This window comes from Tauraco erythrolophus, chromosome 5, assembly GCF_009769465.1.
Source record: "Tauraco erythrolophus isolate bTauEry1 chromosome 5, bTauEry1.pri, whole genome shotgun sequence".
NCBI classification, from domain to species: Eukaryota; Metazoa; Chordata; class Aves; order Musophagiformes; family Musophagidae; genus Tauraco; species Tauraco erythrolophus.
Genome location: NC_141469.1, coordinates 37515023 through 37541989, shown reverse-complemented (window position 1 = coordinate 37541989; position 26967 = coordinate 37515023). Strand labels below are relative to the sequence as shown.

General features: G+C 40.7%; 2 protein-coding genes across 3 annotated transcripts in view; both read right to left on the bottom strand.

Moving 5' to 3' along the window:
- CC2D2A (coiled-coil and C2 domain containing 2A) overlaps nucleotides 1-5782 on the bottom strand; it is a 64578-nt gene extending 58796 nt beyond the window's left edge. The window contains exons 1-3 of one of the 2 annotated variants that reach the window (XM_086611508.1): nucleotides 5738-5782; nucleotides 4907-4984; nucleotides 4550-4634 (exon numbers count right to left, since the gene is read on the bottom strand). In XM_086611508.1, coding sequence (XP_086467634.1) covers nucleotides 4550-4634; nucleotides 4907-4984; nucleotides 5738-5782 — 208 coding nt within the window. The remainder of the gene's footprint in view (nucleotides 1-4549; nucleotides 4635-4906; nucleotides 4985-5737) is intronic. The other variant, XM_086611507.1, reaches the window with a different exon arrangement.
- A 10195-nt stretch (nucleotides 5783-15977) lies between these two features.
- Nucleotides 15978-17568, bottom strand: C1QTNF7 (C1q and TNF related 7). Its single transcript, XM_009990215.2, has 2 exons — nucleotides 17331-17568; nucleotides 15978-16609 (listed from the first exon to the last, which is right to left on the bottom strand). Exons 1-2 carry the CDS (start codon nucleotides 17566-17568, stop codon nucleotides 15978-15980), a joined length of 870 nt encoding a protein of 289 aa, XP_009988517.2.
- Between the last annotated feature and the right edge of the window lie 9399 nt (nucleotides 17569-26967).

The following is a 26967-nucleotide window of genomic DNA, read 5'->3' as shown; positions in this document are numbered from 1 at the left end:
AATAAGGAACACGGTATAAGTAAGAACATAGTAAGAATTAACGACAAAACACAGAACAAGGTCTAGATAAACATTCATCAGACTGAGCTAATTAAAAACCATCGTTGCAGGGTATCCAACAACGAAGTGGCTGCAGCAACATCAGAACTGTCAGTCATTCTGAGAAGTGATGGAGAATAGGCAAGTTCCAAAATCCTGGGCAAGTGCCTTTTTTAAGAAAGCGGAAAGAGCAATCTGCAGAAGCATACAAAAGTCAGTCTAACTTCAACTCTACAAAAAAGACAGCCTGTTTGTAAATATTTAAAAGACAGTGAGATAACAGGCAACAGAAGGCCTGGATGAGCCAAGATCAAGACCTAACAAGCTAATTTAATGTTCTTCAACATACATTTCACTCATTCTTGTGAATAATGAAAAAAGCATACATCTCAACTTTTGAGCCTGCCTAACAGAAAGCATCTCTCAGTAGGAAATATTTTGATGAAATGACAGGATGGGTGAGGGGAAGGGAGCACATGCAAGTGACTAGAAAACCTCAATGAAAAAGATAAGCAAGTAAGTTAATAAATTCAAACCCCATACTGAGTTGGTATTTTCAGAGTCTGCCTCAATCTGATGCCTTTAAAATATCTATTAATGGTTTAAACAATGGAATAATGTCTATCTGTGTATAAAACAAGCAGGCAAGAACTGTCAGAAGTCACGTTTGCTCAAAGACTGACTGTAAGAAATTTTTGGAATGGAGAAAAAACTTCAACATCTTTTACAACTTCAAGCACATAAAAGGTTGGTTTTCTACCATTGTATCCTGTTCAGTTAGAGTGTAAAAACATCTTCTGTTTCATTGAAACAAACATTTTCTATTTCATTCTGATAAACGAAAACTAGAAAGCAACAGCTTAGAATCTGCCTTTGATCTTCTGAAATACTTGGACAACTGCTTGCAAACATTTCCAGACAAGCCAGGTTAAAGTGAACAGCATAAACATGCAAAATTAGCGCAGAAACAATCTGCCACTGCACCTCTTAAAGCATCAGAACTGATGATCTCTATGCAGAATTCTTTAGGAATGAGTGAGTTCCTTGCAACAACAGGGAAATTATCCTTTCTATATATAATGAAAAACATTTTAAGGCTTTAATAGTTGCCGTAAAATTAATTCAATGTATCAATTATTGTGAGATACTGTGGTTCCTTGAAAAAAGGACCACAAAAAAAATATTTTTGTTACTTTATTTCTCTGTACATACGCTTCTGTTCTGCTTATGTGTATAGGCTCTACAGCCAACTGATTTGTGCTTAACTTCAAAATATATTTTTGAAGTGAAAGAATAAGACTGATATCCATGAGAGCATTACTATGCAAGATGATCATCACAGGCCTACATGAAAAAATTTCACAGCTCATTTGACATTGGAAGTGTCGTTATCCTACAATGGCTTCATATTTTACTTCGGGTAGATCTAATAAGCTTGCTGGATACTCAAAACTGAAATGAAACCAAACTAAGAACCTGAAAATGTCATCTAATAAGTTTCTCCCCTGATTTCACCTGTACTCAGAGAAGCCTAAACCCACCAGGTCTCTGTGTGACTCCAAAGCTCTCTACACTGACTCAGACCCAGAACTGCTGCAAGTATCTCGACACGAATCCTGTATCTGAACAGGATGCAGAAACCAGGCACAAGGGAAAGCAGACAGACAGACAGACAGATGCTTATGCTGTAACCAAGCATCAGTCACCTAAAAGTTAATAGCGAAAAGTAACTTCCAGCACTTTTGCTAGAAACACTTTTGTATTTTTCACGGATACAATCACTGCATAAATGCCCAGTTAAGACACTTCAGAAGTTGAACCCAAATAACCAACAAATTCAAAAAACCCAACAATGAAGAAAAAGATACTGTAACACTGTAGTTGTTTGGCTTCACAAGGGAATTACTACCAGATACAGGCTTTTTATTTAAAGCAATTCTTCTTTTGCAACTCTTATTTATTAGTCTGACCTGTGGACTGACAAGTCTTTCCATTTAAGAAAGGTATATAGGCATCTAAGCACACACATCACTGGATTATAGTAAAATAATACACTTCTGCAGTTGGGCTGCATTAAAAAACAGGAGAGATGCTTTAAAGACTAATAGGGACAAACAGAGACTATGATGAATATTAAGTGAAGAAACAGTTGATGGATATGTTTCAAGTTAAGTTTGCCATAGTGGGACCAGACTGACAAAATGATCATACCATGCTAGCACAAAATAAGCAAAGAATTTGAGGGACATCGCAAATGGATAATTCCACAAACATTACGTATTTCCCACTTGTGTTAAAATACAATTCCCTTTTCATAAAAAGGCGTGTGTGTGTGCATGTGTATACTTTTAACACTAGAAATTTAACATAAACGACGAACAAATGTGGTGACAAGCACAACAAACTAAAAAGGCCCAGGAACAGAGGCAATGTATTATCACAGGCACCAAAGCAAAAGCAAAACAAGGCAGTAAAGGAAACAGCCTGTCTAGAATTTTTCAGTGGCATCTGGAAAATGGATGGGGTTATTACTTCCCTCCCCCTCCCTCAATGGTTAGTTACTACTTCGGAAGACAATGATAAGCAGAAATTCATACACTGATCATCAGCCTAGTAAAGGCAGTAAGGAATCAAAAAGAAATCTACTTTTTACCTAATGTCTGGACCACACAATAGCAAACGTCACTGTCAGCATATCCAAAAGTTTAATATATAGAAGATGGAAATTTAAATTCTTTCTGAATCTGTAAGACTGAATTCCTGGGGGGCAAAAAACCCCACTGAAATTAGTTTTGGATAGATGAATGAAGACTTCAGCTCAAGGTGCAGTCCTTCTCAAAATTTAAGACGTAATTTAAAAAAAATAAGATGGATAAATTATACTGCAATTAAGTAAACCAATGATACAGTCTATTCAGAATATCACATGCAGTAATTTTCACTCAGTCATACAAAATTAGCAGAATTACAGGGACTTCAGAAGCAGCAACAAGTAATAGAGCAAAACACAAGAAAACAAAACATTTATCACAGAAGGGAACTAATGGCTAGTTTTCTTCTCAGCATACTGCTGTGTTGTTCTGTTTATTCTCAGAAAACGAGCTTCTGTAAAAGAAAACAAGCATCACTAGAGGGTGTCTCTTGATTTCCCCAAGCAATCAATTCTGAAAACTGTTTGGACTCCATCTGTCAACAGCGTATCACTTCCTAGCACAAGCTGGCACAGTGAGACTCAAAAAACATTCAAAAGAAAAGCACACAGATCTTGAAAGAGCTGCAAACATCCCTAAATTGTAGATGTCTGCAACAAATACCATATTTTGCTAAAATGAGTTTAAAGACAGTACACATTTTACTTTGATAAATTTTGATATCAACAAAAAGCTAAGCATGTTTATGCATCACTAGATTTTGGTTTTATTGACTTTTTAATACTCTGTGCTTAATTAGCTCTTTTCTGCATCCTATTTAGGTAAGCCCATAAAACCATGCAGTAAGATTCGCAACATTAACATTGTCCAAAGTATTTACCAGGAATATTGCAGAGATTCTGCCAAAGAAATTAAAGATTACTTTTCAAGTACCATCAACCTCCATCCTTTGCAACCCTGCCATCAGACATTCCCGTCTAACAGCTTCCCACTACATCACTCTCTTGCACTCTCCTATTTTGTGAGTAAATAATTTCACATGACAGTTAAAACAGCCCATCAATAAATCCATACGCCAAAAGCACAAATAACACTTCAAGCACAAAGTATGAAGTTCACATTCCAGTATGTAAATACTGCACATCTACACTAACACTGTTGAAAAATGTGTATTTTATGTAAGAACATTTAATGATCTACTCATATTTAAACACTGTAGGAGCCTGTCTTCCGAGTGCAGTGCTCTGACTGTATAGAATCATGGAATCACAGATGGTTAGGGTTGGAAGGGACCTCAAAGACCATCTAGTTCCAACCCCCCTGCCATGGGCAGGGACACTCTCCACTAGATCGGGCTGCTCAAGGCCCCATCCAACCTGGCCTTGAACACTTCCAGGGATGGGGCATCCACAAGATCTCTGGGCAACCAGCTCCAGTGGCTCACCACCCTCAACGCCACGCAGCGAACGCATAACGCTCCGAGCTGACTCGGCACGTCACAGACACACGCAGATATCGCTCCCTCCCTGCGAGGAGGCTCAGACTGCGGACGAAAAACGAGCTTCAGGAAGCTCTCCGCGGGCAGGAGTAACTAGCGCGCACTGCGCTCCTCCCGCACACGCGGAGCCCGCAACGACTTTTCTGGGTAAGAGCCGAAGGCAACCTCCAAGTGGAAACCCTGAACCCACGTTAACGCCGACCTCAGCTCGGGCCGCGCTGGCTCCGGGACACCGCCAGGCACCGCCAGCCCACCAACTCCCGCCGTCCCGCCGCGGGCTCGGCGCCGTGTGGAGAGCGGCGGAGGCGGCCCTCGCGCCGGCCCCGCCCCCGCCCCGCCCCGCCGCTGGAGACTCACTCACCGCGCAGTGCTGGAGGGGCCGCCGCCATGACTGTACCGCTGCTTTCCTTCGCCCGCGGCTCGGGCGGACCGGCAGCCTCCGGCAGCTGCAGCGGGGCAGAAAGGGAGAAGGGCGGCGCATGAGTGAGGGGAGCCGGGACAGGCCGAGAAGCGGACCCGCGCCTGCAGCCGCCGCCGCTCGAACCCCGGCCCTCAGCGGGAGGGAGCGCAGGCGCCTGCGCGCTGCCAACTCCGGAGGCATGTGCGCATGCGCGGTGCCGCGGCGGCCCGCCGGCCCCGGGCGGCGGGATGGCCGCCAGGCGGACGGCGAAGGCTGCCCGTGGGGCAGGGAACGGGACGCGGAGCGGAGGGCGCTCACCGCTTTCTGTCTCCTGTGCCTGCGAGTGGTCAAGGTCCTCCTCAGGCGTTCCAGCTGGGCAGCGTCTTCATCCACGAACTCCTTGCAGAGAGAGAGCAAGCGGGACTGTGGGGTGGGGGCTGGCCTTGTCCCCAGACCCGTGGAAGTAATCTCTGGTCTACCAAAACAGCCGATTTAAGCAATTTTCCCTGTCTATGTATGTATCTGTGAGTGTGTGCGCATATATATATATATGTACCACTGACGTTATTTGCAGGCTACCGTCCTGACACAGACTGAAGTTAGCACACCCTGCTATTCGTTAGCAAGTTCAGAGCCTACTGACAGCTCTAAAGCATCTTGCTTTGTCTTTGCAGTTTATCTCCTTATGCCACAAAGAGGGTTTTTGGGGGGTTTTTTGTTTGTTGTTTTTTTTTCCTGACATTTCATTGACGTGGCACCATGCACGCTTTAAATCACACATGATCACTTCAAAAGCATTTACAGACAACATAACTGTTTTTGTAACCTACTTAAAGACTAAGTATATTTAACCAATAATTTGAAGATAATTTAATCAACTAAGAGTCAGAGAATATACAATAAAAAATACACATTAAAGGTGCGTATTTTACAGCAAATGGTATCTATTGTCACAATGTATTTGCACAGAAATGAATAATTACACAAACCTGCATTAACTAGGATGGTGCTGGCTCATCTAGGGTTAACGAGAGCTTGCAAAACACTCTTTACTGACTTATTTCACTTTTCTCAGTTACGTATCTAAAAGATTCCCATTATTCTCAATGATAAATGATCATACACCATTTTTGTCTCAACTAACTGGACACTAACCTCCATGATTATCATCTGGGATTCTTCACTTCGGCTCATCTGGTCGGTGCCTGACACCTGGCTGTCACGAGCAACACAGGAATTACTCAGAGATGCTGTAATATGTGCATAATGATCATGAGATACATTCCATGTAACCTTTGCACCCTGAACACTAAAATGACATACCGTTTAACATACAGCCTCAGTACTTAACAAACCCCATATTTTGTTCAGAATGGAATGATCCAAAAATATATGCATCCATTTATTTAATTATTCCATATAACAGTGAATAATGTGGGCCTGTACATGCTGTGTGAACAATCTTGTTACATTTTTTTTTAATAAACAACCCATCTACAGTCCATAAAGTCAACTGCAAGACTCAGATCAGAGAGACGTGTTCAATCCGTTTCCTCCACTTCTAGCATTGGGCTTGGTTGGGGTTTCAATTTTACCAAACCTGGAACCCAGCAAATCACTTCAGTTTTGTTTACAGTAGAAAGTTGCTCTATTTGATTACAAACATTTAGGAAATTTTTAAATCTATATCTGTACGACTCAATTCATTGCTACTATTGCTGCAAGTTCCTGTCCTGCTTTACCTTTAATCGACAGCACAGCAAGCTTGGCTGTGCTCATTCCCTGCACAAACCTTTTGCCCATGTAGCTGCACCAGTGCAAAACCCGAGTGCTGATGTACTGATCTAAGAGATCAGTAACTCACAACAGCGTAATTTATTCTGGATTTCAAAATCCCCATGAAACATTTCACGGGAGTAAAACATGGGTCCTTTTTCCATAGCTGGCTAAATCTGCTCTAGCAAGAGGGTTGGCGGAGGCCTACGCAGGTCAACTGTTGTTTCCCCATCACTTTGTACTGGCTACGTACAGGGTAGTGCATACTCATCTCAGAAAGTGCTTCCAGCTCAGGGTAGAACATGAAGAGTGATCTTCATATTCCTCTTTATCGTTTAGGTGATGCCTACTAAAAAATCCAGAGAAGCTGAGGAGGAGCAACATGGTTTTCTCCTGCCTGAGGCTTAGCCCTTACCAGCTACTAGTCCCTAGCTAAGTAAGTCTCAACTAGCAGTCACAGCTTGCCCTAAATAAGTGGTTTTCTTAGACAAATGTGACTACCTCCCAAATCTCTTGTGCATTTTCCTCAGCACCGACTCCCTCAGCATCTCACACCAGGGCTAAAGTTGCCCCAAAACAGCAACGTTTAGTTGCTGCAGGCAAGTTTCATCAAATTCCCTCTTCATGGCACAAAAAATACAGCACTGCAAGAAGCGGCCGTGTTTTTATTGCTGGGCACATAAACCTCTTTTTCATATCAAGCTTTCCGTACCAAATTTAAATAATCTTTCCTAAAGGCACATGTAAATGGAGAACGCTGGCGACATAGCAGAAGGGCCTTATGGTTGCTCTCTTTAACAATTTTCTGGCATTTCTTGAAGTTAAGTACTATAGCAGGCACTTTAAAATGTAATAAACAACTGGATGCAAGAGCTATAAAGCTCTCCATTAGCTCAGGGGCTGTTTCCAAAGCACTTCAAACTGACAACAGAAACGCAGTGAAGTTTCTCTCACTCCTCTTTAAAGAAAATAGTTACTTCAAAAGTACATAGAAAATAATTTTGAGGATTTTGGATTCTTAAATCTGCCTCTTTCATGACAACTCGCGGAACGCAGTGATATTGAAACAGATCTAAAGGAAAATGTTTGTTTCCTACCTGGGTTTTCTTACACAGCGGCTTTCGGAGCACAGGCAAGAGCCAAGCACAACCCTCCCCCTCGCAACGAAACCTCAGCTTTCCTTCTTAAAGAGGAAGAGTCAGATTCTCCTCGGTAACCACTGAAACAGTTCCGGAAGACTTCTTTCCATGTAAACAATTGCTTTCACAGTAAAAGGGAAAGTCGCGAATAAAGTACGGGGAGGATGAAATGATTGCGGCTCCTGCAGACAGTGATGCGTTTCAGTTGCTGCAGTGACTTGAAAAAAAAAAAAATCCATACTATATTTTTGCAGGATCAAGGATGGTTATTTCAGTCTGAAATACCATAAAGATAATAATCACTCTTTCTAACTTTAAGTGCTTAACTTCGCTAAATTATGTGCCTTAATTTCTGTGTACTTCTTCTGTAACTAGAGGAGAGAGACAGACTCTTCTTGGGACCTGTATGATTCAGAGCAGGGATTCCTGAATATCAATCGTTTGTGGAAGAGCCTGGCTCACTCTATTGACTAAAGGGAGACATTAAACCTCCAATTCAGACTATATGCCAACATTCCAGCAAGTAACTTGGTTTCTTTTTTTTAGATTAATTTCACTTGGAAAAAAGTCCCTGATATCAGTCATGTAGGGACAAACTGAAGTGGATGGTTAGTAGCCAGTTTTCCAAGTGCTCTCTCTGTTTTCCAATGCATTAAAGTACTTGGATTATTAATTGAAGCTTTATCAAGGGAATGACGATGCTTTATTCTTTACAGATGACTTTTACAAATCAACATAAACCTCAGGAAACTTCTTAGCATGTCATTTTGGGGAAAAAACATGGAGACACAGCAGAGTTAAAAAAAGGTATGATCTCTCAGCAGCTGTAATTTGCAAACAGGCTTTTTTTTTACTACACCAGGATTAAAAAATGTGTCAGTAAGTGCTCTGAGTCTGGGGAAGATGGGTCCTGAAACCAAAGGAACAAGTAAGACAAATCATAGCTTCATAAAGTTATCAATATACTTTAATACTTTGGTAGCAGAAAAAAAGAAGGATATGAAGGCTTCATTAGGATTGTTCTAGAGCCTACTTAAAGGGAAGTACAATCCTTAAGCCCTGGTTAGAGAAGCAGTGGAGGGATGGTTTATCTGCTTGTTAAATGCTCACAACCAGCTTGTATGTATACTAGGAATGGCAGAAATGTCAGCCCTGTCAGATAATTTGTAGAAATGTGGATTGTCTTATACACAATGCCTAATTTTTATGGGTACAAAGCATTTTATGGTTTTCCTAACAAATCTGCAGAGGGGTCTTTTCTGCTGCACTATTAATAAAGTAATTTCTTGTGTTAACATGTATTTGTATCTTTAGTATAAACAGAATAAACGATACTGCTGATACTAAATGGAGTAGTTATTAGACCTATTTATAGTTGTCTTTACATAAACAGTCCCTATAACATCTGTTACTGAGAAGTTTTAATAGCTGGAATCACATGAAAAGAGATGGCTAAATTGTTTCCCATTTCCGAATACTGTGGTAAGAAGGACATCATGGGAAGAGGCAAACAGTCATAGCAGATAAAAAGATTGGGAGTATGAATTTTTAATCGCTAAAAGAGGAACTATCATAGCTAGAAGACACCTGACATGACAGTGGTTTTCAAGAATGGGAAAGAAATGTAATCAGAAGACGGATTTCTTAGGGTAACATACACAGTCTCTGTTATCTGCTAAGTCTCACAGTATGTGGGACTGTGGAAATGGTCCAGTGGGTGAACCTTCATCCAAAGTTTTGGCAGGGACTCAGAATCCTGACATCTTGTTTTGGAAGTCTGTGTCCCAGCAATTTATTCCAGTCTCAGAAACAGTTGTACAAACAGTTTAAATGATGGACAAATATGAACAGCATTATGTAAGGAGCATGAGCACAATATCCTAGAGGAGCAGTGGGCGATCTTTGCTTAACAGGACGGAAAGCCGCTTAAAAACACACGTCAGTACAATGATTCTACTCACAGGAGACATACAGAATTCAAACCACATATGTTTTTTGGGACAGAGAACAGCTCATTTATGTCAGTCAGCATTAAAAACGCAAAGGCAAGCCCAATGTCATTGATTATACTGGACAGCAGATTTAGGGCTCCAAATGAAATTATGTGAGCAGCTCTGCTTTGTTAGATGTGACAATGTCAAACAGTTATTTTGTCAGCGATGGTCAAGGATGGTCTTTGGCACAGGCAGGGAAGATGGCAGCTTGTAGTGACACATCATGCAGGCTGCCCCAGGAGCGGGCACCACGGACCCCAAGTTGAGCAGTAAAACAGTTTTAAAATGAATAATGTAAGGTTTGGATGGCCATATACACCTCTTTTTACCTGCCTTGCCTTTTTATGTGCCAAAACATGTAAAACCAATTAAAAACAGAAGTAAAACTCCAAATCTTATGAGCCACGTACAACATTTACAAAATTAGAGCCTGTGTTGCTGTGTTCTTAGAATAAGAATATCCAATACTATGTGCAACTCTACAGTGATCTCGGTTTCATGGGGATTACAAAAAAGGGAGAACAAACTCTGCTCATCTTGATGATTTTAAACTGATGGCACCTTACTCCAACATGACAGAAATCACAAATAAAATTTCCTAAATTTTGTCACAGGTGGAGAAGAAATCTGAGTCAATGTACCAGAACATTTGACAGACTGTGGGTGAACGCAGGTGGTGCGTGGAAGGGACATCAGCACCAGTGGTAGTTTTCAGTTGATTAAATTCAGATGATTAAAGAGATTGTTTTTAAACTCAAAAATTTTAAATCCTTTCCACTGTCTTCTGAGCCTAGGGATAACATTTTGTTGAAAGTAGAGAAAGAAAAGGGACTGCTGGTACATTTCCTTCATACAATTCACTCATTTCTAGAAATCCCATCTGCTTCTTACTGAAAGTTCGCTTTAGAGCCTGCTGAGAATCCTAGTTCATTTATATTTTTCAAGAATTTGGTATTTCTAGTCCCTTTGTTAATATGACTTAAACAAGGCTATTCTTTCACGGAGATGATTTTACAAGTATTGCATTATGTTTTGTATTGTGTTTAGGATTTTGATAGATGCTTTAAAGTTGAAAAGAAACGCATTTATATTTTCTTTAGTATAAGTAGAAACACTCCAGGATACATTTAGGTTTTCTACACCTAAAATTAAGTATCCTTAAAAACTTCGGTATTTTATATATACTAAAGTGTTGAATTTGGAGGCACGAGAGGATTATTGAGCCCACCTTAACATACTGTAAAATTTTCTGGAGGCCGGCCAGGTTACTGCAGTTGAAGTTGTCTCAAGAGGAACCTGAGCAATACTTTACAAAAGGTCTGACAAGAGGTCACTTCCATCATTATAAGGATACTTCTATGTTCTCATCAATCCACATCTTCTCTCTAATTGTGAGACGTATAAATTGCCAAATGAAATTACACCGATTTTTCCACTTAGCAGATTGTTCTCTAAGAGCAGACATCTTACTACTGCCATCTCAAAGTTAAAGGCTAACCTAAGCTAGTCATGTAGATAAAGGTAATGTGAAGAGATAGGTACCTCCCGATTCCTCCTTTCTTAAAGAAGGTGTCATCCAAATAGAGATTTACCCCACCTATTTCTTTGCACTGATGACAAGAGAGGTAAAAACTAATTTAGCCTAGGCAATGATCTTAGAGCTTTTAGAAATTAAAGTCAGGTAAGATAAATTTCACACTAATACTTGCTGCTGCAGGAACAATCTGCATAGAGGAAAAAAATCTCCTTACACCTCTTCCAGCAGGTAGCTGCTAGATTGTACCAAAATAATCATACTCAGGATTGAGGGATAGAAGCCAAATGCCAAATAATCCAAGACATCTTTTTCATCGTATATATTTACTATTAAAAGAAATATGTATGATATGTCTAATTAATTTTTCTTTTGCTTTAGGTAGTAACTTTCATGAATTGATCTGATGTATGCAGCTAGGACAAAACCAAGTATCACACACTGAGAATTTCATGAGAGTACTTGGAAATCTCTTCATGCCGATGGGAGAAAGAATCATGCCTCTGAAATACGGGAATACAGACATAACCTCAGTTTGGAGTATTGACTTAGGGAGTTGCATGCTCTCTGAGCTGAAGTCTAAATAGTTTATACTGAAAGGAATAAATTGCTATGTGAAAGCAATGTATTACTCATTGAGAAAGATTACGGTATATTGCGTTCTCAATGCTATTTTTCTCCTATTTACTCTCATGTATTATTTCTTGGATGGGATTCATCACCTACTGAAATATATATATAAAATAAGCTGCATTTCCACATAAAACCGAAGTTCCTACTGACCAAATTGCCTAGTACAGCATCAGTATAGTTATCCTGAGTATGAATTACCTGCCAATGAACAAACGAAACCAATTAATGAAAAGTAAATTATTCAGTACATGTCTTAGTGAATGAATATGAACTGAACCTAGTGGGTGACCTGTGGAAGGTAAATAAAAATCAAGTATTATATGAACTGCACCAACTAATGAAACATACTCGATAGAGAACAAAATAAGCTGCTTTTCAGTTTTATATATTTTTGCCTATCCCAAAAGTATCTAAATGGTGTTAGTTAGATTTAAAATATTTTAAGAATGTAGATAATGTTCTCAGTAATTATTTAGTAACTATTTCCTCTATATTGTCTGAATATTTCAAAAAATTCTTTAGGATCTATCACTCCTGCAAAAATTGTATAACAGCATACACCACATGGCCATGAATACCAGCAGTGAAGAAAGTGAAGTTATTTATTCAAAGTAACATGCTCATATCAATTTGAAAATGGAGTTTAATGTTTAATTAGTTATCTAGATTAAAAATGTTCAGCAATGGAACATGTGACTGACTTTTTCTTTGATGTCACTCTACCTGAGTCACTGAAAGAATAGAAGATTGTGGGAGGCTGTTGTTTCAAATAACTTTATTTTTACTGATGTATATTTACACACATATATTTCAAGTAAATGTATATATATTTACTCACGAATCTCAGGAACACTGATCTTCTTGATACTGCTTGAAGGTTTCCTAGTGGTCTCAGGTTTCTATCAGTCCATGTAGCCTTGATCAGGAAGCCCAAGAGCTGGTGCTGCAGCAAAGATACACTTCTGCGTGGGAGTTTCTCCTGGTGATACTAATTTCTCTCTGCTGATTGTAGGTAAAGTCTAGATTACTAACTTGGTCTGGGTGTCTAATTTTATATGGCACTATGGCATATCCAGAATGACGTATTTACTCTGTACAAATCTTTGATTAAATTCAAATTTAATCTCAAAGAGAATTTGCTCACTCTTATCCTGCAATGTCTTGAAACCAAACCAGACGTCCCCACCTACTGGTGTAAGTAGTAAGAAAACGTCAGCCCAAGATATTTTCCATATAAATTCAAATTTAGACAGAGTAATACCCCTAATGAAATATCATGTCATCAAAATTGATCTCTTTTCAAGTAAAATAATAGCAATAACAATGATTTACTTTAGAATAATGTCTTGAGATCCTGAATGAGGGCAGGGACACATCCTGCTTGTATACATATGTTGTCCATACATGTAGTAAAATATTATTCTTGCCAAAACCTATAGGAATAATTCAGCAGAATTGCTTATTCTTAACAGTTAATGCCAAAATATTACACTCTGTTCAAATAACTACAGAATCCAAATGGGAAAACTTAGGGAAGCTAAAATTACTTTTCTATGATTGTACAAACATAAATCTAAAATTATTAAGTAGAGGAAAGGAATAACACTTGGTTTACGTATTCCCATGATGTCATTTTCAATATAGGTGTGGTTAAAATGTCTCTTTTATGTTTCATTCATTTTTACAAGATTATTACATGGAAGCAGTTTGCTTTTAGTTAGGATTACGAACAGGAACGTTTCACTGTAAAGCCCTATTTTTTCTCTATTCAGTGGTGAAAAATTAGTTTTGTCTGAAAATTTCCAGATTTATTATAACTATCAATTATGTTTCTGTAGAGTCTGAAGAAAATTGGTCATACTCTTGAGTTTGGCTTTATAGGAGATATTCTAATTCGAAAGTGTGAAATATTTCTAATAAAATTTGACTTGTTACTCCTAACAAACTTTCTATTGATTGAAATGTTGTAAACCTATTTCTATAATTAAAAAAAAAAAGTAATTAAATACTTCTATTAGTTTCTTTTATTGCACAATACATATTATAAGTTCAATCCTGCATTTATTGAATGATGCTTCCTGGAAGTCATGGGCCTGATACAGTTGTCCGTTCTGTACTGTGAAATTTCAGTGCAAATAGCTCTGAGCAATGCTGATAATCTTTGTGCCTTGTATAGCCACTGATGACTGCGAAGCATTGGCATTAATCATTGTTGTAAATGACGGTTGGGCTGCTTTTTGTGCTCATATTGTGCTTAATTTGCAGATGTATAAATGATTGTACAGCACAGTGATAAACTGAATCTATAAGTGTTCTCTTCCATATTTTTCACAGGAAGCAGCCCTTGTATAACATTAATAAATTAGATGTCTAGTTAGAAAAATCATCCACTTTTGTCTCTTGCCACACATCTCTCACTGTCAAACAAAATGAGGGTTATACAGGCATTGCCAGTTTGATTTGTGGACAGAACTTCGCACCTGTTCACTGCATAAAACAGTAATCGTGTACTCAAAGAGGGGTGTGTTAATGCATGGGGAAATAAAGGCACAGATATAGGAGACATAGATTAAAGTTCTGTACATAACTAGTGCTCATTTTGCAATCTCAGTGGTGTTTTTGTGCAATTTTATTTGGTTATAATTTTCTTAATTATGTCAGGTACACAGAAAAAAACCAGAAATTTCCTCCCGGCTTGGTCATCAAGAAACTGGGAGCCACAGTTGTGTAACACAGACCACTAGTATTTGAAATTATCTGAATAACTGTTAGAAATAGCAGGTTTCCATAAATCTGAGATGAATAAGATAAGATTGTAAATTCTTGGAAATTAAGAACACCCAATTAAAGATTGGCAGTCTTGACTTAAAGATGTGGAATGTTGGAGAACTCATGATGTTCCTAGGTATTTTTACAGTGATTGATTACCACCACTGATAAAATGGGTTCCTCATTTCTAGTGGGAATTGATACAGTTTCTCACTGGTGGATCTCATTGGGCTCTTGTCTGCTAGAAGGAAGCGGCAGCTACTACCAGAGATTTTATCTCCAGATGGATACTTGCAGACTGTGATCAAATCACCTCTTAACCTCATTGACAAGAAAAATAAATTGACCTTGTTACATCTCTGTGTAATCTGCATGGGTAGAATTACAACCATTTATTTTTTCAATTTTTGAGTAAGTTTTTGAACATTGACAGAAGTAGTAGCTTCATAAATAACAACTCCTTACTCCTACTTGTAATTCCATTTATCATACATCCAAAGGGCTTTAGCAACAGCCTGCTTATTTTGATGACTCATATTTATGATTATCCATGAGGTCTTATGTAACTTTTCCAAGTTCACTGATCTCCTGAATGCGGTTTTTCATCTTGTGTGTGACCTACATTTATTTCATTGCATTTGGCCATATTGGAATAGAAGTCTGCTTTAATGATGTGACTCAATTTGTTCCATATAATTTATTCTCATTACTGGTTACTGTTCTACCAGATTTTTGGCATCTATAATTTTCTTCAGCAAAAAGTTTATATTTTCTTCCACTTTTCTCATAAAGATACTGAATAGCATTGAAAGAATAGCAAACTCACTTGGAATTACACTGAAAATACCCACATTGAATATTGATTGTCTATCTCCAAGTTTTCAGATCTCCCAGTTTTTAATTATTTTATATATTTAATACCTTTTTTTCTGTTCTTTTATGACTGTCATTGGGCAGTCCTCAGCTAGTACAAATCTTCATGTATTTATTAGGAGGTTAATTAATTATGAATATCGTTTGTTGGTGTAAGTATCAGATGGGACTGTCCTTGTGACCTGTTCGGCTGCATCCTGAATCACACATTTCTATTTGATTCCTCTACTTTTTTAAAAGCAATGGTTTCTCTGTTTTAAATGTATTTCCAGCCTTACAATGACCAAAGATGATACTGCCGTCAATTGTTCAATTTTGCTTTAATGTCATGTACAAAATATCCATTCTACATTGCAACTTAATATATTTTATATAAAATCCAATGTACAGTATCTTAAATTTGTTTAAATAGTATTATAAACACAGCTTTCAGGAGGAGTCAGTCCTGGAGTGATGCAGTCTTTTGTTAATTACAGTTCCTTTTGATATCCCTGCTATTCGGTAAAAAATCCATCTTAGATTCTAGAATGATCTTTATGAGCTCAGATTTGGTTCCTATCAAAGCAAAAATAAACTCCCAGATTTTTTTTTTCAACTTTGTGTCCCCAACACAGCTAGATAACATCCTGTGCTGGAATGTCCAGTTTGAATGTCATTTGACATCATCTGCTTTAGAGATCATCTTCATCCGATAAAGCGTCAAGGTAATCTGTATCAACATATAAGAGAAATCCAGAAAACAAACTGTCTGCCCATGTTGGATCAGAAAAGAGACCGTTTTGGTCAGTGTAGAAGATCTCAAGCCATACTTCATCTTCTGGCTGAAGGTAGATCACTGTGGATCCAGAAGCTACATCGTGGTTGCCTGTGTTTGCATCAAATGTCTTTATCCGGTACTTCCCATTGTGAACAAGCCCAATCGCAAGATGCTTGTTTGCTAAGGTGATATCATAAGAAAAATAATAAATCCCTGGGATGGCACAAATAAACTTCCCTGTGGAAGGGTTGTAGTGCTCCCCCTCATTGAAGAGGACTTTATTGAATACAATTGGTAATCTTTCCTCTGGGTAGCTGGTGGTGATGCCAACAGAAAAGGCAGATTTCAGCACTATCTTTCCACACTTACAGACCCCTGGTGCACCTCGCTCTCCTCGGTCTCCTTTATCTCCCTTAGGTCCAGGTGGTCCAGCTGGACCTACTTCACCTTTGGCACCAGTCAATCCTCCAGGTCCTTTTTTACCAGACTGACCTTGGTCTCCTTTCTCTCCAGCTGGTCCTAATGGCCCAGTCTTTCCTCTTAAACCTTCAAAAACATTTTAAGTTAGTTAATTGTTGCACATACCATCTCAGAAAACGATTGTGTGGGCTACTGTTTGTGCCTGAACAAGCTAGAAAAGCACGGTCAGAATTTCAAAATACTCCAAAAATACTTTCAAACCTTTCTAGTAAGTTTGCAAAAGGAATGGCAGGTTGGAACGGAGGACTGGGGTACACAGCCCACGTCCTTTGTTTCTATATTCCTACTTTTCTTCGTATGTCTCTATTACACATAGAAAAATTTTATACATAATCATTGCTGACTGAACTATGGGTGCTGCGTGTGGGAAGGACAGCAGTGTGACCACCTATATAATGATATTTGCTCACTAAATATCTCCTACTATTTGAGCATTTTTAGTGTGTAACTAAATACCTGCTGATCTTTTATTCCTGGCTAATATGGCACAAATGAGACTATTTGACACCACACATGCCTCATTTTTTCACAACTTTTTCTTAGCACCTATGGACAGGAAGGCTATGCATTTGCCTTTATTTACGTAGATTTCAGTATAGGCATGTTGGACATATTTAAAATATATCTGCATATTTTCTTTCTCTCATTGTATATACATGCATCACGCTTAAACCCACACAGGCACATACACACATTCATCATGTATGTATATCTATATGTACAACAGTGACGATGAAAGGTCTTACTTTGTTGCACTACTGTTTTAGGTTACACAAATATTCAATACCTGCGCTCCCTTTTTCACCTTTTTCTCCCTTTCTGCCATCTCTACCGTCTCTTCCTGGAAGACCGATGCGTCCGTGTGGCCCTGGGGATCCGCCGGCTCCGGGGGGACCCGCAGGGCCTGGCAAACCAGGGATACTACAGATGTATCTAGTGTAGTAATTTTCTCCTTTGAACTGGCTTTGAAGAGGTTGTTCACTTGTGTAGATGGCAAAACTTGTAATGTAAAACCACACAAACATCCTTGTATCTGGAAAAAAAACACATATGTGTAAGACTATTTATGCGTATTATGGCACTCTAGTCACGTGGAGATGGCTCTGAATATGCTAATAAGTGTGACAGTGCAGAGCAGTACACACAGGTACATGTGCAGAGATCAACCTGGAATTTCTGCATTACCAGAATCCATGCAGGACGCAACGAGGAAAGTCTGTCAGGCTGAACCTTTTTCTGGTCACCCTATATGCTGCTCTGTCTTTCAAGTAGCCTGTAGGCTGTCATAGTATAACTGGTGAATGCCAGCTTTTCTGGACCAAATTTTGACACTTAAAAAAAAAAAGAATCTGGATTTTTAATGCAAAGTCCTTTGCTTGCACAGTTTGTTCTGTCTTTGGGACCTGTGTAAGCTTTACAGAGTAAAGCCCCCTTGTTGAAGAGAGTTACATCTGTGCTAGGAGGATGTGCCCGTGGGAGCAGCTTCCTCTAGGGAGGACAAAGCTTACGCCTCCATTTCATTTGCAATTCGCCCTTACGGTTGCAAACGAATCTCCAACCTGAGTAACTGCAGCAGGAAGTTGCTGAGCCTGCAGAAAGGATACCAGTACGAGAACTAGAGCCTCAGTGCTTGGTTGGAAACCCTGATGGCCGCAGCACAAATAACCACTTCACCCTAATAGGTCAGGTCGGATCTGGCAGCTGCACTGTGGAAAATGGGTGGGGTGTGAAAGGGCTGCTAACAGGCTGGGGTGGTTTTTTTGGCCTGGCTTGGAGCCTCCTGTAAAACTGTGTTGCAATATCTTGCAAGAAAATTCCTTGTAGTGTTATATACTGTAGTTGTGTGTTTTCCTAAACAATTGAAGGCAAATTGGATTTCTCTGTTCCGCTATATTACTAAAGAAAAAACATTGTACAAACAGTAACGTGCTGAGGAGTTGCAGTACCTGATGTACAAAGGTGTCTCAAATTAGTGTTTCGTTAGCAGAGAGTCAGTCATGGGTCAGGTGAGATTTTGCAAGCCAAGCTGGTTTTCTAGTTCCCTTGCTGGCTTCTCAGAAGGCTCCTACGGGTTTTTCTGTTGGAGTTGTCCATTCCTTCAGAGCTAATTTACAGCATTCAAGGAAATTGAAGTCCCCTGGTTTCTGTGGGGAGAAACAGAAGAAATGGAATGAGGGATTTGAGAAAAATGTCTTTGGGAAGTACTATCTACCTTTTTTTTACAGTGAAACTCAGATTCATTCTCAAACTCAGAGTCAAAGAAGTTGCAAAATGAATCAATCTAATCTAGAAATCCTCGTTCCCATTCCCTTCTCTGTGATAACTGATTGGCATTGGCTGATTGATTTAAAACTCCAAACCATTACATTTGTTTGCAGTTCATGATATTTTAACTGGTATATGGCATGTTCAATTTTTTCAGCAGGGAAAATGACCAGATGTACACATGCACATACCCATACACGTACCCAGTCTTCATGAAGAATCTTTTCTATGTTACAGAATAGAAAATGAGAAACTGTGTCTTGGTATCAAAGAAAAAAAAAGCATGAAAATATTGTAGTTGGAGAGAAATAAGCGATAGTCCAAAATTCTCTTCAGGGATATATATTCTGCTTTTCATATTAAGCATCTTGCATCAAATTGGCAGAAACCAAACTATTAATTTTTCTGTCATTTGATAAAGCCTTACAGTACAGGCAGGCATAACAGCCTCCAAGAGTGGATTAACATATGAATGCTTGACATTGCAGCAGAGCAGCGAATGATAACTCCAAGGCAGTAGTTAGCCAGAAGCACAAACTTCACAGTGACGTTTTCTCTGATGTGCTACTGCATGTACCCAAACACAGCTCATGGATTTTCACAGGGCTTAAATCAGGGACAACAAAGCTTTCTGGAGAGAACAACGACTTGAAGCACTTAGCCAGGAAGGAACAGCTTGGAGGGAGTTCATGCTGAAGACTGCATATGCATTTTACACAAAGCTGATGGATGAGAAGCAGACGCGACCTAAGGATCAAGGACTGGAACAAAAACTGCCCTTTGCCAGATGAAAGTCTGAATCAGTAGGTTAGATGATCTCACACTGTGCTGCACATAAGCCAAGCAAAAACAACCTCAACAACTGTAGGTTTTGCCTGTGTTCAGGATCTTTTACAGATCAGAGTAAAAGCCTTCACACAGCTGCTCCCGTCACTGGCTGACCAGTAACTTATTGATGCATGAAGCTGTCATCAGCTCCCAGACCTCCCCTGCTGTTCTTATGTGCCTACAGGAAATTAATTAGACTGGGACATGTGTTTATGCTAAGGCCATGGGAAAAAAAGTCATTTGGAGAAGGTGAGGGGAGCGGGATTGTTGAGATAGGATGTGCCTGAGATGGTTGGAGCATTGTGGTTGGAGGACCAGTTTGAGAAGGGAAAGGCATAGAAAGGTTGGAAAATGGAGAGTGTAGAGAGCTTTCACATATGAGCTGGGGGGTCTTAAGGAGTGATGGAGCTGTGAAGCAGAATGATAGGACTACAGGAAGGGTAACAGAGCTGGGATTGGGAGGAGATGGTGGTAATCTTCAAGTGATGATGCTTATGGTCCTGAATTTAGGCTTGGAGGGGAATACAGAAGGCTGCTTCCAACAGTGGTACCCAACAAATGGCACTTGGGAAACCGTGCATTAGGCCACAGAATCAGGACTTCTTTTGCCCTTGACTTCAGACTCTTGCATTTCTTCCTGCATAATGGTCCAGTTTTAAAAGGAGGGCTGGAAGGTGCCTCTCTGTTATTGCAGCTGTCTCTTGTAAAGTGTGAATCTCCTCAGACCAAGGGAGAACATACAGTGTTGAACCCCTGCCCTGTTTCCTGAGGAGTGCTCTAAAAGGCACATTGTTTTCTTAAAGGTGGATGATAACATATGGCCATGCTTTTGAAATTTCACACTGAATTAGGAGGCCGAAATCAGAGATTTCAGTTCGCCTGGGCTTATGAAGTTAGAGGGTGGAATAGACCTCCCAAATCACTTCCTCAGGAGTCACCTATATTGCAATGAACTACTTGATCACAGAGAGTTAACTGGTAGGCAGAAAGTGAGCCATAAATTATGCTTTGCTCCTGGCTTCTGGTTGTCCTTTTCAAAGATGCAAACTTTTGTCCCTAAACTAGGGTAGGAAACAGTGTCATTTATATATGCCAAATAATTTTTCTTCAGGAAATAACAACATTTGAGGACTTCATTCTTTTTTCCAAATATTGAAAGCCAGAACAAGCACGTGATATTCTTGTTAACAACAATAACAATCATCTTCATCAAAACCATCACCAAAAATCATAATGAGAATGATATGAACACAGGATTAGAATAATGTTATTCCAAGTTTAGAAAATGACATTTCAATAGGTTCCAAATCCACTAGGTAGAGCAAGAGTACACGCCAAGGCATTCGTGGGAAGACGATGGATGTGCTAATCAGTTCTAATGTGCAGTGACTTCTGGAACAGCTTTTCTAAGTGAAGGTGGCAGATTCATTTGTTCCATCACTGTTCAAATTGCACAAGCAGCATAATCACTGCCCTTGTGCATAAACCCAAAAGATCATCTGATTCATTCGATGTTGGAAAAACATTTAAAAAGCTATTCTGGACCTTGTAGCAATCTGTAAAGGTGACAGATCTAAAGAATCAAAAGAAGCATCCAAAGGAGTGAGGTCAGCAGGTCGATAGAGGTGATTCTCCCTCTCTACTCTGCTCTGGTGAGACCCCACCTGGAGTACTGTGTCTAGCTCTGGAGTCCTCAGCACAGGAAAGACATGGAGCTGTTGGATTGGGTTGAGAGGAGGGCCACAAAAATGATCAGAGGGCTGGAGCACCTCTCCTGTGAAGACAGGCTGAGAGAGTTGAGGTTGTTCAGCCTGGAGAAGACAAGGCTCCGGGGAGTTCTTCTAGCAGCCTTCCAGTACTTAAAGGGGGCCTATAAGAAAGACGGGGACAAACTTTTAGTAGGGCCTGTAGCGATAGGACAAGGGGTAATGGTTTTAAACTAAAGGACGGTAGATTTACACTAGATATAAGGAAGAATTTTTTTATAATGAGGGTGGTGAAACACTGGCACAGGTTGCCCAGAGAGGTGGTAAATGCCCCATCCCTGGAAACATTCAAGGTTGGGTTGGACAGGCCTCTGAGCCACCTGATCTAGTTGAAGATGTCCCTGCTCACTGCAGGGAGGTTGGACTAGATGACTGTTAAAGGTCCCTTCCAGCCCAAACTATTCTATAATTCTGTGATATACCTTGAGAAGATACTTTGTACTACAGTTACATTTCCATCGAAGCTAGCTGCTGGGCAGAGGGTCTTTATCATCAAGCCTTTAGGAAATCTCACTTTATTACTAATGTACTCAGACTATGTCATTAACATTTTTTTTTAAGCTTAGGAATCAAGGGATTGTAGCAAATTCCTAGTTTTGAGACTTCCTGGTATGTGACCTAATCTTCCTCCCTTCTCCAGCTATGCAGGTCTTAATTCTAAAATTCACTAATTGGCATTGTTTTGAAACAATCCTAGAAGATTTCCTATGAATCTGTTGTAAATAACAGCTGGGTCAAAAGCCAGTAACTATCAGTCTCAGTTTATCCAGGCTGTGTTCCTATTTTTATCTTTCCTTACTAGCTTTGAATTCACTTCCAGTACATACGCACAACTGTTTGAGGAGAAGAAGGTTTGTTTTAACTTCCTTGTGCAACGTAGACGAGAAGTAGCAATGCTCCTGGGCCTTTTCTGTCTCCAGCATGGGCAACGGCTTAGTGGTGCAGAACGAGATAGTTCATACATCCTCTAGCTCTCCAATAGCAAAGGCCTGTACTACTTCACATCACTACCTTGCATCCCCACTGCAGGATGTACAGACCTTCTCCAGTTCTCCCATCCAGGTAAGCTGTGGTAGGAGAAACAACCTGGAGAAGGAGGTAATGAGGCAGGATGAGAAGCAGAGAGACACGGTCTCAACAATTAGCTTGAAATCTCACTAGCTATGCCTGTCTTTTCCCTCTCGAAACGTGATCTACAAAAATCAGCTGTGTCCACATGCCTGAAGGGTCCAAACCTGTCATTCAGTTTGCCACCACCACTGACCTTTCTTCAAAGCATCAGAAACAGTGTCTTGCAGTGGAACATGCCACGGTCTGCAGTTTCTTGGCACTGTATGATTTTTATGCTATTTAAAATACAAGTCTTAATTATGGATTTTTTCCCCAGGTATTTTACATTGATCATTCAGCTTCAGTTGGGCACAGGTTTATACACCTCTCAGGTTGTTTTGTGTTGTGGGGACTATGCTGGCCTTTCAGATCTCCACATTTCAGACCATTCCTTACTCTAAGGAATCAAGACCACAGCTGGCTACCACCAAACTGCTTGGGTTAGCTACACAATCCAGCAATCTTCATGTGGCTTTACATTGTCTTTACTTCCCTTGTTTAAGAAGGGAAGAGTGACCTGACAGTTTTTGAGCAGTTTGAACTTTTGATTCAACTAAATATTTCTGAGAAAACAGTCCTTAAAGGCCTTATTAGCAATGCTGACATTTAACGGTCTCACTTGCTTAAGTTTGCACTCAGTCGTGTTTGAACAGTCTCCTTCAAAACTACATTGAATGCAGTCAGATTCTTCAACCATGTCTCAAACCTTCACGAAAAATAGAGTGCTTATAATCAAGACCAGAAGTTCTATGTGTTTGATTTTCCAAATATCAAAGGGGTGGGAGTAATTTTGTTTCTCAGTGTCGGACTTGAAACATGGTCTCTCTTTCTGATTCCAGCCATTTCCATTATTTGGAAGGCTGTTTTTACTGAAGATGCCCTAGAAGCTGGTCGAGGCGTGTATCAGTGAGATAGCCTGACTCAGCTGGGGGGAATTTTAACATGAGGGCTGGCAGGCAAAGCAGTTTCACTGCCAGCTGTACCAGAACATAAAAATAAATGAAACGTGACAGAATTTGTCTTGACAGAGAGCCGAGAAGCTAGGCCAGTTGCTTACAGTTGGCAATTAACATGGAGACAATAATATGTTTGCTTGCAATGTAGTGAAAAATGGCCAGGATTTAACACTGGAAAACTCAGGATACAAGTGTCCCTACACCTCAGGTACAGGCTTCTTTAAAAGGTTTTCTTTATTTTCTTAAAATGAAGAAAAAATAAAAAAAGAGTCAGGAGCCATAAATCACAAGATATCTTCAGGGATGACCTGCAATTTGCAGAGTTAGTTATGAATCTGAACTCGAGTCAAGCATGTGGAAGTGTGTAGGCATCTAAAGACATGGGTAGATGCCTAGTGCAGTGTGCCCATCTCCCATGGAGTGCCTTTCAGTTCAGTCAGGCTCCTTCTTCTTGGTTTCTCCCCAGCCCTTGCCAGAAGAATTTCCATCTCCTATGATGTAACAGAACCAAGAAAACCATTTTGGATGGCATGGAAAGTGAAAAAACAGAGGGCGCAAAGAGGAAATGTCAGACTGCAAGGCACATGAGGACAAACAAGAACGAAAGTCATAGATTATTGCCACAGATCACAGGGGATGGACTTCCCTTGTGTCTTCACAAGCCTTGTGCCTTGTGTTCACTTGTGTTTGCACCTGGGCTTTGTGAGCAAAAGTCCATAAAGAGCTCCCATCATGAGAGCGATCACTTTGCTCAGGGGTGATTGATGGGGTCCAGCCAGCAAAGTGAGCCCAGGACACACACAGCAAGAACAACTTTGGCAACCTTACTGGATTTCTGGCTCAATATTTTCTAGTCCCTGTGCATGTCTTAATTCTCATCCCCTCAAGGTAAATGTCACTCATTAGATCACAGACATCTCTGAAGATGGATTCTCTTTCACCCAGTTGCTCCCTTGGTGACAGCATATTGTACCAAAGATCCGTATTCACCATTTAAAAAAATAATTGTGCAGAGAAGAAACCTTCTGGACCCTGAAAGGGACACTCCTTCCCCAGCACATTGTTTTTTTCTGGAAGTTTATCAAATGATATCACCCAGGCACTGTGCCTTTCTGGGAACCCTGCGGAAAAGTAGGCATCCAGCCAACGTCTACATTCTACATCAAACTAGGCAAAGGCCAGAGGAGCAATTTAAATGCTTGGGCAGGACTAAGCTGGTTGATTTCCCCTGAAACAAGTTGGGGAAGGCTCAAAAACTTCTCTGCCAGAGGAGCAGTGGAGGTTGTGACCTGGGACAGGGAGCAGTCATGTTCAGCTCAGTGGCAACCACTTGTCCCTGTTCTGCTGGACATGGAAGAGGACATCTGTCCAGGGCTTGACATGAGTAAACTTTTCACACTGCAAACAGTCATAGTTAAGTTAGCAATATTTTTAAGTGTATATATATACATTTATATAAAAGTACATAATATTTTTAAGGTCTCTCTGCACCGCTGTTGCTACATAGCAAGCCATTAGCTTTTCCAAGAGGGGAGCTGGAAATTTTGCCTACATGGGCCAATCCCCAGCTAGAAATGGCTTGCTAAACACTGTGGTCTCTTCGATCCAGGTGATACTGTAAACAGTCCTTAACATACTAGAGAGTGCAAAGGTAGGTGTCCTAGGTTACGATGTAAGATGTGCCCAAAAGTATGTATTCTATCACCATCTTCATGAGCTGTTGAGACCAGGTGGGGCAATGTTTCCCTTGCCTCCTCCTCCCAGACTGTTTTCTGTTCATGGGCCATCAATGCCTTGCCCAGGACTCATGGATCGCTCTCTCCAGGAGCCATCTCTGTTTGATGGGCAATGAAGGATCTGCCAGGCTCCCAGAACATCGGCCCCATGTGAGATGCTCCAGCCGGGAGGGGAGGGGCGCCTCACGACGGCACCCGCGCGCGGGAAAGCGGCGGCGGGGGTCGGGCTCTTGCAGTCACCGGAGGAGACGGGCGGGCACTTCTGGCTGCTGCTGGACTAGTTGGGACAGAGCAGCCACTCGAGGGTCGCTGCGTGCCTTCCTCCCAGACCTGGGAGGCCTGGGCCGGCCGGCGTTGACACCCCAGAGGAGTGGTTTTTTTTCCTTCTTCTCCGACGGGTTCCCGAAGGAAGACCGGGCCATCTGCGGCACCGCCGGCCCTTCGGAGGGGGCCCGCGCCCTTCGGCAGGATCGCTGCTTCTGCGGAGCCACGGCTGCCGTTGCAGGAGGACCGCAGCCACCGTTTGATCAGACTGCTGCCAGCACCCTGACCAGCAGGGTGCCAGGTCGTATTCTGACTCTGTCAATGGTTGGTTTGGGTTTTTTTTGTTTTTTTTTTCCCCTTTTGTGTACTATTGCATTTGGGTGGTTGTTGTTGTTGTTGTTGTTGTTATTGTTGTTTTCCCTTCTCTTTAATCTTCCTAGTAAAGAACTGTTATTCCTACTCCCATATCTTTGCCTGAGAGCCCCTTAATTTCAAAATTTTAGTAATTCGGAGGGAGGGGGTTTACATCTTCCATTTCGAGGGAGGCTCCTGCCTTCCTTAGCAGACCTCTGTTTTTTTTCAAACCGAGACAGTAGGATAAAGTTGAAATTTTCAAACTTCAAAATTCAGGTCAGTATGCATGTCTGACAAGACTGTGGAGAACTAATTAGTTTTTATTTATATGATGCTGAGAAGATGGAAGGCATTGTAAAAGCCCTATAGTATGAATTTAACTATCTTAAACCACTCTGAATTTTATTACTGAGAGTTTATATGTTGCAGCATAAAAGCAGGAATTTCTGAAGTGCTTCGTGGTAGCCAAGCTGTGCTCCCAGGAATGGCAGAACTGCACAACAAAGCTCAGATGATATCGGTCCTGGAAAAAACTTACTACAGTGCCCAGGTTCCTGCTCGAGAACCCTCAAAAGATAACTGCACAACTATGCGTTTGAAAACAGAAAATCAGCATTCTGCAATTAAATATTCCTGGGTATGACATAACTTTGTGGTACCAAGACCTTTGGGCTGAATTTACAAAAGTTCCTATAAGTTCCAACTTTTATGTATGACTTTCACACATAGAAAATGCATCCTGGGGGAAGTTGAGTACCTAAGTCCAAGTGAATGAACCATAAAACCTGTGACGTACCAACTGGACCATGAGAGGCTGCCTTAGCACATCTTCAGGAGCATTGCTGTGCCACACGGATACTCAGGACAGCAACGTGAGACCCAGGCTGTGCACACCTGACATGGCTCAATGCCCAAGCAAACAGTAACCATGCAAATACTGCTACCTTTCTTGCAGGACTCTGTCCACAGGGCATTGCATTATCCACTGCCCAGATTTAGCTGCAAGGTCTCCATCTTCTGACCCTTCGTGCACCGTTGGCATGTTCAGGAGCACCAAAGAGTGAGTCTGAACATGAAACCAAAGAGTCAAACTTAAGGGAGAGGTTGTGGCTGTGAAGCTTAATCTCACAGAAATGTAGGTCTTA

What these genes read in the sequence shown, in the direction of transcription:
- C1QTNF7 (XM_009990215.2), bottom strand. Translation starts at nt 17,568, where the DNA reads ATGTTTGTGTGGTTTTACATTACAAGTTTTGCCATCTACACAAGTGAA. An exon ending in AGGTGAAAAAGGGAGCGCAG is followed by an intron (nt 16,610 to 17,330) that starts GTATTGAATATT and finishes ATGTTTTTGAAG; the next exon opens with GTTTAAGAGGAAAGACTGGG.